At 33.4% G+C, this 19,641-nt stretch overlaps 1 protein-coding gene across 1 annotated transcript in view; it reads right to left on the minus strand.

The window, feature by feature from the left end:
- Positions 1-501: 501 nt before the first annotated feature.
- Positions 502-19,641, minus strand: part of LOC123713842 (lysine-specific histone demethylase 1A) — a 345,388-nt gene continuing 326,248 nt past the window's right edge. Inside the window, exons 11-16 of the mRNA XM_045667729.1 lie at positions 14,264-14,416; positions 10,017-10,129; positions 9,490-9,613; positions 3,889-4,072; positions 1,529-1,656; positions 502-1,055 (exon numbers count right to left, since the gene is read on the minus strand). Of these exons, the coding sequence (XP_045523685.1) occupies positions 907-1,055; positions 1,529-1,656; positions 3,889-4,072; positions 9,490-9,613; positions 10,017-10,129; positions 14,264-14,416 (851 nt within the window). The 3' untranslated portion in view covers positions 502-906. The remainder of the gene's footprint in view (positions 1,056-1,528; positions 1,657-3,888; positions 4,073-9,489; positions 9,614-10,016; positions 10,130-14,263; positions 14,417-19,641) is intronic.

Genomic DNA, 19,641 nt, shown 5'->3' on the forward strand with positions numbered 1-19,641 from the left:
CTGTTTTTGTTTGACAATGGGGAATTAACTGAGTTGTTACGTCTATAAATACAATAACATAGAAGTTAAAACAAAATTAAACTATATTTAGATAGGTCAAAGGTGTGTGGGTTGTAGTGGTAGCGAATCATCGCGTTCCATATTATTATTATTTTCATGTAATTAGCAAATAGCATGGAGGCTTGTTAAGTGGTACACGCCCATGGTACACTCACATTGCCAGGTGGTTCGCAAGTACGTTGCCAGAAAAAGTTGGTACATCCTTTTCTTGAAGGGCCCTAAGTCGATTTGGTTCGGAAATAGTGGGCAGCTGGTTCCACATAGCAGTGGTGCGCGGCAAAAATTGCCTTAAGAAACGCATTTTTTAATTGAAAGTTAATACCTGGCTCAAATACTTAACATCAGAGGCTTATGCCCATTTAACTTATCTTATTAATATTGATTAAAAACAAATGAAACACGAAATTTTACCGAAAATATTTATTTATATTTCAGGCACATTACAAAACACATTAAAAATAATAAGAAAACACCAAAAAAATAAACTTAGGCTTTACGCCGAATTGTCAACTTATGTGAACAAATTTAAATACATTAATAATTGACATGCTTATTATTATCCTATTTGTCCATACAAAAGTTGCTTAAAAATATCATCGAACACATGCATTTCATTATTAAAAAAAATATTTAGCTACAGCGGTTTTTATCCGTATACATCGAGTCAATGAAATACAATTCAAGAATTTACAACAACAACAAAAAAAAACACAATGTGAAAGCTAGACAGATGTAAAAAATAATGTCATACTGAAACTACAAGCAAACATGAAATTTTCACGTCAATGGGTCAAATAACTACTGAATTAAAAACTTAGATAAAACTTATTTATGCTGTCGGTATAATCAATGACTATTAGCCGTAGCATTTGCCACAGTGGCGTTTGTGACAGGTGGAAGAGGCACCAGTAGATCAGCAAGTCGACCAGCCTCTCGAAGTCCCGACAGAAATGCTCCGTGAACAGTTGCTGGATAATTGCGCATTGTATGTTCACCTACGACATTAAAAAAAAATCTATTAAGACGGTGAATATTTACAAATACAATAATGAGTATAAATATTACATCATGAAAATATCGCGTAAAAATTAACAAGTGTCCCTAGTATTCACAGTTGTGTTTCGGTTTCGAACAGCCAATGTAGAAATTGAAAATTATACATCACTTTCATAAATTACAAAAGAGGATGCAGTGACTGGGATACGTTAGAGAATGTTTAGATTCTTTGGTCATGAAGAAGCGGCTTACGAAGTCGGTTTGAGGTAGGCATTGTCATTCATACTGGGTTGTATTACAGAAGGGAGGGGGCATAAATCAGTTGACTAACATAAAACAGACGAGTATACATAGTGTGTCATGCAAGTGGATAAAGCAAGGGACGAATGTGAGACCGTAGCAAGTGCAGATCTGTGGTCACTGTTTACTACTACGGGAAACAGAAAAAAAATGTACAGAAAAAATCACTTACCAGCAAAGAACAATCTGTTCTCCCCAGAAGAGTCAGGCACAGGTGCCGCCAACAAGTCATAATCAGCGCCTGACGAACCCACGGCTACGAAGCTGTAGGAGCCGCGAGCGAATGGATCTGCTCGCCATCTGAAAATTCAAATCAATATTATATTTTCATTTACATTCATTTATTTTGAAGTGAACTTCTTTATCGGGGTAAAATTACCGTCACATTTTTCGGTTACGCGCCATCTTTTTCTTATCCCTACTACGGTTTATTCGAAAAGATTAGAAGCCATTGATAACAAAAATATATAGTAATGATAACAATGATAGTAATAAATCTATTACAATTAATGAAATTCTGTAATAATCTTAGGAGTAAAATGAAATAATCTTATTATTTGTATTCATGTCTATGATGATAAAAGCCTTTTGGGAAATTTTATCTTATTTAACTTTAATTAACCAATTTCTGTAAAGTTGCATAAAGTAGATAATTTTTTTTTTAAAATAACGTAAAAAAGATGTTTCACTTCTTACGTGTGTACACTAGTACACGCACACATTTTTTTTATTTATATACAATTATGCAGCTCACTTGTAGAAAATTGCACTCCCATTTTCCAGTGCCTACCAGGCTCCTAATCATGCTTTGTTTCCGTTCCTCACACCAACATCAATAATGCAAAATCTCAGTTTTGTATTATGCAGCCCGGACAACGACCACAATTTAACCCTTGACCTGTTTTGGCTATCGCGGAATATGCTTAAAAGGAGTAATTTAGAATATGCACAGCGCCAAATCATCACCTGAGCACACCCCACATATACATCCTCACTTTCACACTAACACACAGCACAGCCGAATTAGGTAAAACATATCAAATCATTATAACAGACTTTCCTTTCTTCAAGAACTTTTTTGTATATATTGTGTATTTAATTATTAAACCCTACAGTTGTATATAGGCTTGTTTTATTTAATTGTACTCTCTTGGTTATAAAAAACTAATTGTGTTTTATTACATAACTTTATGAACACATTCATCATAAAGGAGATGCTTGCTGTAAATCACTTTGAGTTCCGGTTAAAGAATCGTACATTAAGAAAAATAATTGTATCATTCATTATATTAATACCTAGGCGCGCCCGAGCTAAGGATTTCAATTGACTTAATATATTTTCAAAATACTAAGTCAAATGGAATCCGTTCACATAAAGTATGTGTCGAACGATGCGATTACCACACAATTGCGCAGACGCAAATGTACATCGCTCTACTTTATGTCGCTCGCACAATGCGCTCGAATTGCGATCCGCATACGAAAACATACTCGTACATCAAGCTATTCTTGAAACGTCATACATTATGGAGGACTTCCAAGATGTTTATTATAGAAAAATACATAGACTACGAGAATGTTATATAATTAAATTAATAAAATTAAACAATCTGTTTTATGATCATTTGTCAATCTAATAGGCAAGTAGGTGATCAGCCTCCAGTCTCACACGCCGTCGACTTTTTGGGCCTAAGGCAAGCCGGGTTCCTCACGATGTTTTCCTTCACCGTTCGAGAAATGCGGACATAGATAGAAAGTCCATTGGTGCACGCCGGGGATCGAACCTACAACATCAGGGATGAGAATTGCACGCTGAAGTCACTAGGTCAACACCGCTGTTGGTTATTGTTATGTTAAACAGTTTAACGAGCTTGTGAGCAATGACCACCAACTACCTTATTAAATAATTCAGAGTGGTGCATCATACATATTCTATAATAAAATTACAAACACCACGTTAAAGACTATGTACATGTTATAGGAGGCAAATGGGCAGTCCTGCCCGTCCATAATCCCAGAAGGCTCGCAAATGCGTTACCGGCCTTTTTAGCAATGGTACGCTCTTTTCTTGAAGGAACCTAAGTCGAATTGGTTCGGAAACACTTCAGTGTGCAGCTGGTTCCACATAGTGGTGGTACGCGGAAAACTCTGCCTTAAGAAACGCTCAGTTGTGGAACGACGGATGTCGAGGTGATACGAATGGACGTCCGATAATGAAACTCAGGTGCAGGTAGAAGTCCGAACAACTTCTCTGAACACAACAGACTTCATGCAATGCACTTTAGATCAGTAACTTTTAATAGAAAATACACTTTAGAACGTATTTAAATGTAACAATTCTGAATTTTTTTTTAAACTTCACAAGTTCTAGTTTTTAAAAAAGATTAAAACTAAAAGTTATAATTTAAACCTTTTTGTGTCAATTGAAAAAAAATCTTTAACTGATAAAGGCGTTTTAATAAGATACAATTAATTTTCTTCCTCCTTTGGCACTGGCATAATAAATGTTACTGTGCTGGAGTAGAAACAAACCTTGTAACCACACATTCCTTGGGCTGTGGTACAGCAGCGTGACCAAAGATGCTCTTCAGCACGGCGATGCATCGCCCAACGATGACGTCATCAGTAACGTTCTCCATCACTGCAGCTGCCTCACCGGCGACAAGAGCTAGCAACACCGGAGCACTGTATAGGTTCCAGAAGAGGAATAATTCACCTAAAAGAAAAAAAAAACTGTTCATCATAAGAGAAGAAATAATGATCGGAAAAGGTGTTTTATTTTAATATCAACTAAGGATATTGCTTTTTTTCTGCCTTTCTTATGTTACTTAAGAGAATAATTTATGGAAATCTTATATTCCTTAATACATTAAAATTGACGGTTATATAAAACTCAGTAACTATAATTAAATTAAGTATATCTGTTACTAAATATAAAACAAGTTTTAAGAGTTATAAAAACCAATAAATTTAATATAGTTTAAAGCTTATTTGACTTGTTTAAATATCTTCCTGTTGGTAATAAAATTGACAACTCTAAGGCTAAACTATTGAGTCAAACTTAGCGCAACAACTTTAACTCCTATATGTCATAAACGAACATAGACATTCGAAAGTCTTGTGCCTCTAGCCATTGAACATTAGTATACGTATGTATGGAACCTTACTTACAACTAGGTAATAATTTTCAAAAATCTTAAGTCTATCACAAAAATAAAAATGTGTTTATTGATTATAAATAATTTATTATATTGTCTAAGTGTTTAAGTAAAAAATAGAACACAAGAACAGAGTCTACTCTATAGAAACTATAAGAAGTGTTATTGGACACTTTCTTATGTTAAATATCCTTATTAGTAAATTAGGTTAGACTCAGATTACCTATTAGTCTTAAGTTAGGCTAGATCTTAATGTTCCGTGATGTCTTAGTAAGGAATCATGTATTAAAAATAAAGATAATATTAAAAAAAGACAAGATGAAGTTAATTACATAACAATTATTTTTTAATATTTTTTTAAACTGTTTACAACAACATATCTTAAATAGAACATAAATTACGTTAAACCTCGACTAATTGAATTACAGGAACTTTTAATTTTAATTTTATCTAAACTTAGGATACCTATATTATAATCTAAAAGTCTTATAACAAAAGTTAATCTAAGTCGGTTAAGTCCAACCCTTTCAGACTTCGACGGACGCCAGCTTTGAACTTATAAGCCTTGCTCTTAACAATGTGTAATGGAAAACTGTACTAATATAGGTGTATGGTAAAAACGGATATAGCCTACGATAATTTTCATAAATTCGTATTTTTTGTATAAGGTACCTGTTATAACACATGATTGCAATTAAGAATGTTACATTTTGTTAGTTAAACTTTACGACTACAGTAAACTTAAATAAATAAATCCGTGGCGCTACAACCTTTTTAGGTCTGAGCCTCGGATTTCTGTATACTTTTCATGATCATTTGTTAATCTTATAGCCGAGTAGGTGATCAGCCTCCTGTGCCTGACACACGTCGTCGACTTTTTGGGTCGTCCCGAGAGTAAGCCGGCTTGACATAGGGCATAGCGAATGTTAAATGCACGCATAGAATGAAAGTCCATTGGCGCACAGCAGAACAGTTAGCAGAACTCAAATAATACCTATATCTAATAAAAAAAAGATAGCAAATCACATTTTCTGTGAATTTCACAAAAAATACTTAATTTATAATATTTTTAGTTCAAATTTGGCCATATTTATAATGTAAATAAATATAAACATAGCAATTGAATCAAATATATACCTTCGACTGCATTTATATCGAATTATTTGCGCAGAATTGATCTTCGCAACACTACAAAATTACTTTTAAAATGTTGTTTCCAACGCAGTAATTATGCTCGTTCGTAATCATTCAGTGTGAATTCCCACATAATTCGTGATACAACATACAATCAGATACACAACGCTTACGCCCGAAAATTTTGCAAATTAAGAAAAAAATTCAAACGAACTTGTTCCAGTTGTTGTAATCTCACCTGATAACATATTTAAAATTCGTATAGCATTCATGCAAATCTTATAGCTTTCTCATGATTGGAATTATTTTGATGAGCCTATTTGATATGATTAAATTCTATATTACTCTTATTTAAATGAGATTAAATCTTAAATACTAAATAAATAGTATGTCATGTTAGTTTTTTTTAAACAAGGGGGCAAACCGACATCAGAAAAGAGTGGCGAAGTTTCTTGCCAGTTCTTCGTATTATAGACGTAGGAGTTTACGTTGCGCTTAGTTTATACTCAATGAAGAAAGTAAGTCGAATTACACTGTACACGTACTCATTTATAATGCGGGTAGTTTGAACTAAGTCGAGAAACAAATGAAACAAGAGAAAACAAACGAGCGAGCGCGTACTGAGGCTGATGTGTCAAAATCGTAGTAAAATTATAATAATAATAACGCTTTATTTACATCACAATAACCGGAAACAGGATTGAGTGATGTTGAATTTAATACGTCAACAACCTATAATCGTAAGAATTCAAATGAAAACTGCGGAGTGTTGGCCTAGTGGCTTCAACGTGCGACCCTCATCACCGAGGTCATAGGTTCGTTCCCCGGCTGAGCTTTTCTTCTATGAGCAAATTTAACATTCGATCGAACGGTAAAGGGAAGCATCGTGAGGAAACCGGCTTGCCTTTGACTCTAAAAGTCGACGGCTTGTGTCAGACACAGGATACTGAACACCTACTTGCCTATTAGATTAACAAATTTTCATGAAACCTATACAGAAATTCGAGAGGCTTTAAAAGGTTGTTGTGCCTATGTATGTCAAGAGACTAGCTTCCCACGACACAGGGAATCCTAGTGGGAGCTAGTGCTTTTTCTCATTATACTGTAAATCTTTTTTTTATTATGTGTAAGTTTTCTTCCTGTCTTTAAATTATCGTAACCCAACCTTTTATCAAAAATGAAATTTCGCGTGCACTCTAAATACCCAGGGATCCCATCATTCCATTTGTCCCTCCTTTCCAAAGTACGCGTTTTGATTAAAGCTCACCGATAAGCATTTAGAATAACGAGCTAGTTCTGGATATTTATAGTTGCTCCACTCAAAATAAAAAAAAAATTGTTTAGTTTTTGTTATTTTAATTGATATGTTTTAGTAATTGTTTTAGTGCGTTTTTTGTGCGTATACGCCTGATGACAGATGTTCACGTAAGCCTTAGCGAGTGTCTGTTCCTATTCTGATTGCTTGCCATCCACTTTTTTATTCTCGGTGCTACCAAATTCATTCTTAGTATAACTACTAATTAGTTTACTTCAATTGTAAATATTGATGTTTTTATGCCCTATCTTCAATCTAGGTATGTCTATAATGCAAATCTAATCTAAAAATTGCATAGTTCTAAGGTAGTTTACCTCATAGTTAAATTTAAATAACCTTTCGAAACCTTACAACTTAAGTTTTATCTGTTTAAAAAAGCAAAACGGCTTTAAAAACCTGTTAAGTTTTACAAGTTTGTTACTTTCTAGGAAATAATATACACTGGATATGTACCACTATAAATTTTTGTGTAAGTAAAGATTTTTTTTAATGTAGTATTTGTTTTGTTTAATAGTTTGTGGAAGTTTTTCCTAAGTCTTGTTTCTAAATCTTACCCTAAGTATTTTTATAATTTGTTAAGTATTCATATCCACATTCTACTCGAGAGAATACGATAAATAAAATAGTAGATATAAATATCAATGCAATCTCGTTAATTTTGATGTAAAGTAATTAAAAATAATATAACCTTAGAGAGCTCTGAAAGCTCAATCAAAAGACTCTTGGTACGACTCGATCCTATTCTAAATGTGTCAACGCGTCTTAAGAATTTTTAACTTACATGGAAATTCCGTGATATAACGCGAACTAAAGATTTGCATTTTTTTACCTAAATGCAAGTAAAATAAATACATTTTTACAACTTACCATTAACCATTCCTATCCTACTCAATCGTGACTTGTAATTCTTATTATTACTTTTTAATATTAATTTAATTAAATTCTAAACATTTTTATGAAACATATTCTTAAGAATCTTGCTACAAGTGCGCATGTGCAATAGTTATTCATTTGACTCGTTCGGTTGTTTACGAGTTGTTACGAATTGACTCGACCATTTTCCCGAAGTGGGATGGTCGATTATAAAAGAGGTTGTGACACATGCGCACGGGCCTTTTTTTCGTACAAGTTTGAAGTTATACAGTTCACGTAAAATCAGTGAAGTAATTATAGTGAATTAAGTGATCATTGAAGTGTTTAATTTCCTAACCTAAGAACTAAATCAACTATCGCTAACAGTTCTATATTATTTTATAAGATTTGGTCATGCAATTCTTAAACTTTACCCATCATATTAATTTTTTTAGTATTTTCCCTTACTAGGGTTGCCCTGTTTGGTTACACGTAAGGAAGTATGAATAAATAAACAAATAATATAAAATACTCACAGTTAAAAAACTAAATTTTTAAAAATCCAACAGTCAACCTATTTAGGTCTGGGCCTCAGATTTCTGAATCTGTTTTATGATCATTTGTTAATCTAACATGAAAATAGATGATTAGCTATCTATGCCAGACACACGCCGTCGAATTTTTGGCTCCGAGGCAAGCCGGTTTCCTCACGATTTCTTTATTCACAGTTCGAGCGAATATTAAATGCGCACATAGAATTATATCATTTCTTTATAATATAGTAAAAATATTTAAAAATACATTATTTAATGTAAGTACAATACTGAGATATTACGTGTATTATCACTAATCAATCACATATATCAAAACGACCAGGCTAGATATTTTCCAACCCAAAAGTGATTGTTAAATTCATCCGATACCTCGTTCTTAATGAAGTTACCCGAAACACAAAGAACCAAGGTGTACTAAAGCATAACGTAAAAATGTCTTGTCCCAGTAGTGATTTATCACCAGCAGCTCCCCTCAGGGTTGCGTTGGCGTTAAATTATTCAGCTTTTAATTCGTTATCGCGTCGACCACCGCTGTTTCTACGTTTTACACTATTTACACCGAAATAATTTACGAGTGGCATCCTTGGGGAGCCGAGATGTGTCGGTTAATTTGTGGCTTTTGGGTGTAGTTTAATATTGATATATTTTGCTGCCTGTCGCTGAATATTATAGCTGCGGGAATTATTTACGCAATGCCTTTAAATAATAAAGCGCTTTCAAGAGCTTTTACGCTATTGCTATACTGGATTTTGTCAATTTCAGAAACCAGCTTTGATAAGTTTATTGATTAAAAAATTCAAATATTATTCAAATGGAAGATACTTTATTATCTACCTTTACGTAGCTATGTATTAGGGTCACAATTTTTCATTCCATTACACAGTAGGTACTTTAAATATAAAGGGATATTATTAAAAACAATTGAACCTTATAAGAATTTTAACGTATAGCTATTATACAAAGTTACATCAACTTTAAGGATGAATCATGTCACATAACTTCCTTATTATTTCACTAGATTAAATTAAATTGTTTGTCTAATTATTAATCTCTAATATCGCTCTAATACAAATATTTTTTTTAACTTATCAATATACTTTAAATATAAGTAAATACTTACCTCTGCTTGCAGTAGTTGTTCCCACGTGACCGAAAAGATTAGCGCTGGGGTCCCAGAAAATGCGTTCGAAGCACAAAACAACTTTGTTCAAGTTTCCGTATCCCAGGCGCTTGATAGCTGACACCTAGAAGATTAATATTCTATCAAAATCTGTCACTTTGATTTACATGAATAAATCTGTTAGAAGCCTTAATTTATAGGAGACAAACAAACTTCCTTCTTACATTAGGGCCCGTTCTTGAACACACTTACTTATATTTCGTAACGTTCGTCATCATTGGAAATTAAAAATCTACTTTATTTTAAAAAAAGCAAATGAAATATAAAAAAACACACAATTGTCAGTTTATAAAACATACCATGTGTAACATTCTTTCACTTATTCAATAGAATAATGAAAAGAATTAAAATTTGATTGCCATGATAAATAGTGTTCAAAAACTAAACAAGCAACGAATATTGTCATCGAACAGTTCTAGAACTAGTAGCAAGCAGGTAACTAGGTTACAGGTACTAAGTTAGCAAACCTTCCAATCAGGCAACGGCGGGTCGAACTGGACAAAGTTCTGCTGATTTTGTCCATTGCTAGCCACAGCCACTTTGAGAACACCGAGCGGCAGAGTGCATAGAACTACATCGCCTGTAATAAATTCTCAATTTTCAACTCTATACGAAAAATTATAATACAAATAAACTTAGCAATAAACGCTCAGCACACTGATATATTGCATTTATTTTATTGATATAAAAATAAAATGCAAGATTTAATTAATTTAATAAGGTAAAAGGTATAGTTTGTCAAAATCTTGTATATATTAGAAACGCTCAACAGTTGTCTGTTTAGTCGCCAATATAAAAAAACATATCAATATTATAAATAGTTGGTTAAATATGGACAACAAAGAAACATTATTTCAAATAGACAGCCATTGTATATTTTGAATCAATCTCAAACGCAAACAATTTTCTTAAAAACTGCTATTTCGGATGAACTGTCCGTCTATCAAATGTCTATATAAAACGCCTAACCAAAGGTCCTGAGGCACCGCAATTGCCGTGAAAGCTCTAACAAAGCTTCGGCCTACACATGCCAAATAAAGCTCACTTCACTCTAATTGTGAGGTTTTTCCTTTGTGACACTACAAGTGAATGAACACGGCTTATGTTTCGGTTAGACAATTTTAGAAGAAATACAATGTTTAATATTGGACAAGGTATAAGTTATACTAAGGTTTGTATAATAATATTGCGATTACCAATTGTTGTTAGGATATAATGAAAACAAAACATGATTCCTAATATGGTCTTCATGTTTTCTCAGAGCCTGTATTATTTAATTGATAAATAAAATCTAACTAATAATTGTATCATCTATCACAGAAGTTTATGTTATAGCAAACATAAAGTTTGCTGTCGTATTACACGATGGACAACTTCTTTCTCGCAAAGATTATTTGGTTTCCTAAGCTGTTACCTGTACAATAAATTAAATGAAAAAAATAACAATTAGCCACTATCGAAATATGAATGTAAAAAAATGGTTACTAATAGGCTGAAGACGTTGAGTTATGATGAAACAGAAGATTTAATAACTGTTACTCTGTAACACACCCACTCGCCCACACATACACACACACGCGAGCGCACACACACACGCGAGCGCACACACACACCAAATTTATAATTTATTTTTACGACTCCGTTTCTCATGTTTTCCTTTAGCACTTGCTTATTTTCGTCTATTGTATCCGGTGGTGGAGAGGCTGGCTATCTGTCACTCAGGTCTCCTGTTACAGAGACCAGTCTCTCACATACACTTCCAAATGTTATCATCTTAGTTTAATCATAATAACCTTCTATGTATGTATATGTGAGAGAAGAAATAAAGATTATTATTATTATTAACACTATGTACGCATATAACGTACGCTTTATAATTAATGAATACAAAACAAATTACTTTTTAATGTCCCTCAGTAACGGTTAGGTACAAATGAATTCTCAATAAAATATTACACACAAACTATATCTGAAAAGAAATCTCTACACCATATTTCAAACTTCATTCAACTCTAAAAAGTTTTAATAAAATATACCGAAAATAAATATGATACAGCTTCAGTAACGCGAAATAACACTACCTCGACAGTTTCAATACAATTTCAAACATTATTTCCAAAGTAACCAGAACGTATTTTTTTCGGCTCATCAAAGTGAAATTAGCGATTTAGACTTGCAAATAAGCCAACGATAAAGAAAATTACAAGGCGCTCTCTCTTGTAAATTCTGATAGGGTCTCTTAATATGACCACCGTCACCCTATTTCCATCGTGCTGCCTCCATATTTTACGTAAATCTAATTTTTGCTTTACGACGGATCGTTGGATCTTTTATACATAGGACATTTGATTATGCAGAGGGCACAAGTACTGTTTTATGTTGTTTTTTAGCGCTAAAAAAGACCATCATGACAAAGCTAAATTTATTCAAACAAATCAAATTATGTATTCTCTTTTTATATTTTACTTAAACCATTTGCCATTTTTTGCTATACAGTATTTGAATCCTAATTAAAATATCGTAAAGCGGAAGATGGGAAGCGGATTCTACAAATATATTGTAAATATATATATATCACTTTATAGAAAACAAAATAGGCCACAAATAGGCATCTTGTGAATCGTATGTCATGTTAAGTTGACGTTTTTAATAGTTAGGCTATAACGAAAATATCTCAGTCAGATACAAATACATTTGTAGGAATTGTCTCTATAGGCATTGACCACCGAACCACCAAGAAATGAACGAGAAAAGAAGCTGATGATGATATATTTCGGTTTGCTTACAAATATCGTACAATAGTGATAAGACCTGAGAGATTGACTTGAGTTAAAGTATGTACGGGTGCAATACAGTTTATGCTGATGGAAGCAAAAATCTACACAAAAAATCTATTAGAAAACTTGTCGTTTACAAAAACATATCTTATTACATATATTTTTTGAAAGCGAAATCAAACGATACAAGAAGTCATGAAATTAATATAAAATTTAAACCACTCATTACTGTACAATCTAAATGTACTAGAATTAATCGACTTCATTACCATAATCACCGTATTATATTCACAATGAAACGAACATAATTTGTTCCCAATCATTTCCGAATAAAAATTAAACAGGAATCAATTGACAGTTTATAGATTACGATCGTATGTAACTGTCATCTGCGCATAATTTTGCTGCGTAGGGGCCGCAAATTTGTTCGCATAACGATATATGAATATTAATACTGATCAAATATTTTATTTTATTTAGGTGGACTTCTTTTATATATATAAGAGCAGTGTTGGCCTTGTGGCTTCAGCGTGCGACTCTTATCCCTGAGGTCGTAGGTTCGATCCCCGGCTGTGCACCAATGGATTTTCTTTCTATGTGCGCATTTAACATTAGCTCGAACGGTGAAGGAAAACATCGTGAGGAAACCGGCTCGCCTTAGAGCCAAAAAATCGACGGCGTGTGTTAGGCACAGAAGGCTGTTTACTTACTTGCCTATTCGATTTACAAATGATCATGAAACAGATACAGAAATGTGAGGCCCAGACCTAAAAGGTTGTAGCGTCATTGATTTATTTTATTTTTAATTTATATATATAAATAATTAAAATTGAATTAATAAACAAAACCAGGATAATATTATTTTTTAAATATACTAAGTAGTAAATAAAACAGAAAGCTCCATAGGAATGTACTATAAGTCTTGATTATTTAAGTACTTTTTTATTAGTAGGTGATCAGCCTGGGTCTAAACCCAGGCGTGTGTCAGGCAGTCAGCCGGTTTCCTAATGTTTAGCTGATGTTAAGTGATACCGCCGGCTATAAACAATCGCATTGCCTGAGTGCTCGCAAGTGCGTTGCCGACATTTTAAGAATTGGTAGGCTCATTTCTTGACCCTAAGTCGAATTGATTCGGTAATACTTCATTGGGCAGCTGATTCCTAATCACTGTGTGAGCAGCAAAAACTGGATACGGGTGGAGTTTCGTATTCTGCCACGACGACTGAAGATAAAACTACAGCTTAATACCTAATTAATTCGAACAACTCCTCTGAAAACTCTCCACGTTCTCTTTCTTCATCATACGAAAGCGTGCTTTGTTCATACATAGAAAAGCTCATTTAGTTAAGTTATAAGTTCTAACACAAACCTATGTATAAAATTAAACAGGAAAATTTGACATACACATACACATCAATTATATTCGAACATAAGCAAGGGAAAAACTAAACAAGCAACCACAACATAAAATAATAACGAAAAAAGTCATAATAAGTAAAACTAAATGAAAACTTAAACCTCATTAAGAGCATGATAAACAAAGTTACGGTAAGTTGGAAGATTGTTGTAAAATATATCAATTTTCATCAATGTTTGTAATCAAGTTGTAAGAGCGAGATAGCCTATGCACTGGACCATTGAAAGTGGTAGATAAGCGAGCCGTAGGTACCTAAGAAGACTTTTTGTTCTAGTAACTCTAGGATTACAATGATAGGAACATTTTGGTGCAAAGCTACCGAAAAGGGTTCGCATCCTTAAGCATATACTGCTCCGTGATTTCTTTGTTAAAGGTCAAAGTTTAACATTTAATTTAGTATAGTTAACCATAAATTTACTATTTCACTTATGAGAAAAGGCGTGTTTTTTTTTTTGATTACCCTATTTTAACATTTTAATAGCTAAAACAAATATTATATTGTAAAAATTACAAAAGTTACCCTTAAATGTTTGAGTCTGCCCTGGTACCCTCGGATTAGCTGCCTTCACGGAGACTCCAGGCCCTCCATACGAAATCTCAGTGATAGAAGTACCGAGCCTTATATCCAAGCCCTCAGCCAGGGCCACCGGAACACACGAGTATCCGTTGCGAACTGAAACAATTAGTTTTTAAATTAAATATCTATATTATCAATAATATCTTCAATCTATACTTATATTATAAAGAGAAAACTTTCAATGTTTATATTTGTAACGAACAAACTCAACTACTTGACGATATTGTTTCGTTTGGATTAGAGACTCTTGGGCCGTGGGGTTCAAGTGGAAAGACGCTGATTAATGATTTAAGTTGGCGCCTGGTAGATAGTACTGGTGACCACAGAGCTGGTGCTTTCCTCGCTCAACGAATAAGTATCGCAATACAGCAAGAAACGCTGCTGCCGTTAAAGGTACACACTTATACTTTTTAAATTTGTTTATATTTCGATCCATTATTTTTTAATTATTATTATTAGTTAATAAAATTGTAAATATCGTATAGTTGTTATGTTTAGATTCTTATGAACGAATTACTGAATCGATTTCAAAGCTTATCCTTTTTATATAGGTATACGTGTACATATATTAATCTTCATTTATATAAAGATTAAAGATATGCAGCGACATTTTTTAAAACATAATGATTATTACACACCAAAATGTAGGCAATAGTGCAAAGTAGGATAAGTAGTAGTCCTAGGAGTGGTAGTAGTAGCACTAGGAGTAGTAATAGAAGGGATCGGTCGCTAGTTATTTTTCCCGTATCCGTCCGCCAAAGAAATTTTTGCCGCGCACCGCTATGTGGAACCAGCTGCCCCTGTAATTCCGAACCAATTCGACTTAGATACCTTCAAGAAAAGACCGGCAAAGCAATCGCGAGCCCTCTGTCATAGAGAGTGTCATGGGCGGCGGTATCACTTAATATCAGGTGAGCCTCCTGCCCGTTTGCCCCCTGTTATATAAAAAAAATTATATCTTGAGATGAAATCGTCAAAAAACACCGTTAAACAATTGAAGCAGGCATTTCACTGTAGTAACAGGGTAATGAAGAAGGCTTTATATGAAGTAAACAATTGTTTTCGAGAATAAAATCGTTAAAAATGCGAAGAATTCAATTGAAAAAAGAATTTAATTAATTCCATGAGTTAATTTCAGTAAAACGGTTGAATAAAAATGGAATACTTTGGAGTTTGTTGTTAATTAAATTAAATAGGATTTCCATTCCATTGCATTTCCCCGTGAGATTTGAAAGTCTTCTTAATACTTTGCGTTTTGTTAATTATGAATATTTTTAAATCTACTCGAGTACCGAGATTTGTAATATCCTAAAAATTAAGGTACTGATATAGATGTAGATTTTTCTTTATAAGTGACTACCACGTACTCGTACAATGAAGTAAAATCTAGTGAAAAACGAGAATCTCAAGAATGATGACATATTTTAAATCTTAAAATATATGCGTGTTAAGGCCCTATCTCAGCACGAATTGCTGTGTCAGTGTCTCGGGGTAGACTGCGGTACGCAACGGAGAGCTGTAATAACAAGTAGTTGTGTAAAACATGAAATTAATGTAATTTCATCAAAGAAAAATTCTGAAATGGATTACTTAGCTTGCGATAAAATATATCGTGTAAATTTCAAAATCATGTTCTACATACATTTTCGTCATAAAATGAATTGTGTCAAAAATGAAAAAAAGTGTCAAAAATTGCCTATGTTTGGATTTTTTTTTATATCGAGCGTAGTTATTTAATTCGACCTTTTTCAAGAAGCGATGACAAAAAATAGAAAGAAACAATTTACTTCTTTGGAGTTTGGCAACCGGATAGGTCCTTAAGCACATAAATCCCTTTTATTCATACAAAGAAATAAAAAAAGCTTTTGTTTTTAATTTTTTTTTCATATATGTTTTTAATGAGAATAAACTTCTTGAAACCTAATCTGTACGAAAAATTCATAGAGGGTCGTAGTGTCCAGTATTACTGAATGTATTATTTTATTCACCAGTAGCCACTTGCCAAAACCAATAATATTAAAACACCAGTACAATTTCACTAAAAGCTCATAACGCGTCACTTCCCATTTTAACAATATATCACAACATTTGTGAGCCTACAAGAGACATCGTTAAACAAAGAGCCAACACAATAATTGCGAGTAAGAATTAAAAATACTGAAATAATACGGAATTATATTTTCAATTAAGGCACAATAAAGTTGGTTCGACAGTAATTATGTCAAACGGGCAATGACCCCAGCGGCCTAGTTTCCGTGATGGATTTAAATTCAATTACGATATACGTATACGACGTTTCCGTGTACGATTAAATCCGAATTCATTTAGATGATCAATTAATTCCTAATCTGATTACCGAGGAGATTAAAAGACGAAGCTTTAGTGAAATTTCTTGATATCCATAACAGAACCATGCGTCTGTGAACTGTAAACTAATGAAATTGCTTAACTGACTATGATAATTCGAACCAAATACCATTTCCTACAGCGGCCACCGATTAATGTGAAAATAACATCGTGTTATCGATAATCCATACAATCGTGTTAATTGATGAGATACGACGGGGGCTGTGGCACTCGCGAGTGTCATTAATATTAATGAAAAATGTGTTCGGAAATAACGACTGCCACGTGGCATAGGATGCAAATTGATTAAAAATTATACGTCTGTTAAAACAATGTGGGATAAGTTAATTTATCACAATCACGATACATCAAACAAATGATGCGTTGGAGATTAATCATCGGAATCAGTTGAATTACTGATAACGTTATAACGGTTAAGCCTTGTAAATTATGTACTACATACATACATTTGTCTTTTATTAAAATAACTTTTAAACATTTAAAGAAAACACGAAAAAAGCGGGAAAATAGAGGATCTTTTAGTCGATATCAACTCCGGGGAAATAAATACAGATAATACAACTTTCTCTACAGCTGTGATACTTTTTGATATTCAACACCTTTTGTCTTCAGTCACCGTGACCACGCACGCTGTAAAGCACGCGAAACGTCGGAAAAAGTTATTATTAATACATAACTTCAGTCCGTTGAAAAAGTGTTTTCTTTAAATACATATATTTTTTTAAAACATAATTCTTCTATATATTGTGGTGATACATTTTACTAGGTTTATTTATGACGGCTATATAATTGTAATTGTTATAAAAAGGCATGTAACATCAAAAACTGTGAATCATTTACTTTTGGTACTAATGTTGAAATCACTGTTGTAGATAAAAGGAACGAGGAAGATATATGCTCTGGAAATGTGGTGTTGAAGGCGGATGCTCAGAATTAACTGGACAGCTAAGAATGTGTCCATACAAAGAAGGTTGCAGGGAATACACAGTCTTTCAACACTTTATGAAACTCTCAGAGTTTCATAAAGTTTCGAAAAACTTATTGTTGCTGGGTGGAGAGCGCCAATCCCCTACTCACTGGACCGATCAAGTAAAGGCCCCTAACAGGTCTTACCATCACCCAGGTGTCGAGGCCGAAGACGAGGAGAGTGGAGGAAGTTGTGCGGCGCCACTAACCAACCTTCAGAAAGATGCGATTTGTAGGTGCCACTAAAATAATTGATATTATTCTCAACAATGATAAAATAAACTATTCAAGTAGATAAATATTAACATAGAGTATTAACGTGTATAGAACTACATAAATGATAAAATCTCATCTTCCAATATACATTTAAAAATTTACGTCAAACGTTGGCGAGCACTCTGTAGTTTTCAATTAGGTTGATAGCCATGAACGGAGTCGTCTTGTAGTTTAATTTAATAACTTTGAGTGGATTTCTTTGAGTCTCCATACATTCATTCACATTTAAACTGACGAATATAATCATGATTCCTAAAACGGAAATACTAAAGCGTCGTCTAAACATTTAGTAAGTCCTTATACATTATACGTATAATGGAGCAGAGGTTATTACTTATTTGTTTATAAAGCTTACTATGCCTTAAATTAGTAACTTGTTATTAAAATCGAACCAATCAAACGATATATATATAGATATATATCATGCATGAATATGCAGCGGAGGGGACAGTACTGGGTAAGTGCAAGGCGTCAGTACATTATTTTTATCAATTTATTATATTATATAAATAAATTATCGATACTTACAAATCTATCGTTACATTAGAATATATAAAAGTGGAACATTCAATCAAAAGGAGGGCAACTGGCGGCCTTATCGCTTTCGAACGATCTCTTCCAGGCAACCACTGTGAGTAAACAAAAAAAAAATTAAATTACATAAGATAAAAGGTGCAAAAATACATGTTATACACAGTTATTAAGACAAAACTAAACAGAAACAAAAAAAACTAAACTAAAAAGTTGATACTTTAAAAATAAAAAGTAAAAAGACACATAAATCACGATAATTTAAGATAAGTCTCACGTCAGCTTACATTATGCGGTATTTATACAGAGTCCGGACAGAGTTAAGAAAAAAATCGAATGTAAGCGTATTAAATGCATACTGATGACCGACCGTACGAAGACATTTCTAGAGCCCCCGTCATGGCGACACCGTCGAAATCGTCTACCGTCCCTCGTGACGAGAGTAGCAACTTGCAACTTAATATTTTAAGTCTTTACTCTTTTCAAACAGAAACTCAACAAAGATTTCATATAATTTAATTTATTATTTTTCTTTCTGTTTTAATTTAGGTTTCTTGTCAAAAGGATTGATTATATAACATTTAAAATAACTTAAATATATAATTCGAAAAGTCAAGCCAAATAATTAATCTACTATATAAAATTATCGTGTCACGGTGTTTTAATAAAACTCCTCCGTAATGGCTCGACCAATTTTGGTGAAATTATGTGTGCATATGCGAATAGAAATATATAAAAAAATATTTATATTCAACTAGGTCTGAATACACATATAAGGAAGAAATGATCACGGAACAGATACAGAAAACTGTGCCAGCAACCTACAGGTTGTAGCATCACTGTTTTTTTGCACAGGAACCAGAATCAAAGCCAACATAATACACACCACTTAAAAGACTGTCGAGTGAGCTCTATTAAGTGCGCTGCTCATAACCAAAACTGTTTGACCGTTCACTGCAAGCCGTTACAATGTGGTTGTAACCTTAGCAAGTGGCTCTAATGTACTAGTTATATGATATCATGAAATCACGTGAAATAAGGATATTGTGCGCTTCTTCCCGAACAGCCCTTTCTACGCCCTCGACTTGCGAATTGGGAGTAAATGTAAATTTACAATTTAACTTATTTTCTCACGTTCATAAGTGTACTTATCTATGTATGGTAATAACGATAAATACGTT

Source organism: Pieris brassicae, chromosome 8 (assembly GCF_905147105.1).
Source record: "Pieris brassicae chromosome 8, ilPieBrab1.1, whole genome shotgun sequence".
Lineage (NCBI taxonomy): Eukaryota > Metazoa > Arthropoda > Insecta > Lepidoptera > Pieridae > Pieris > Pieris brassicae.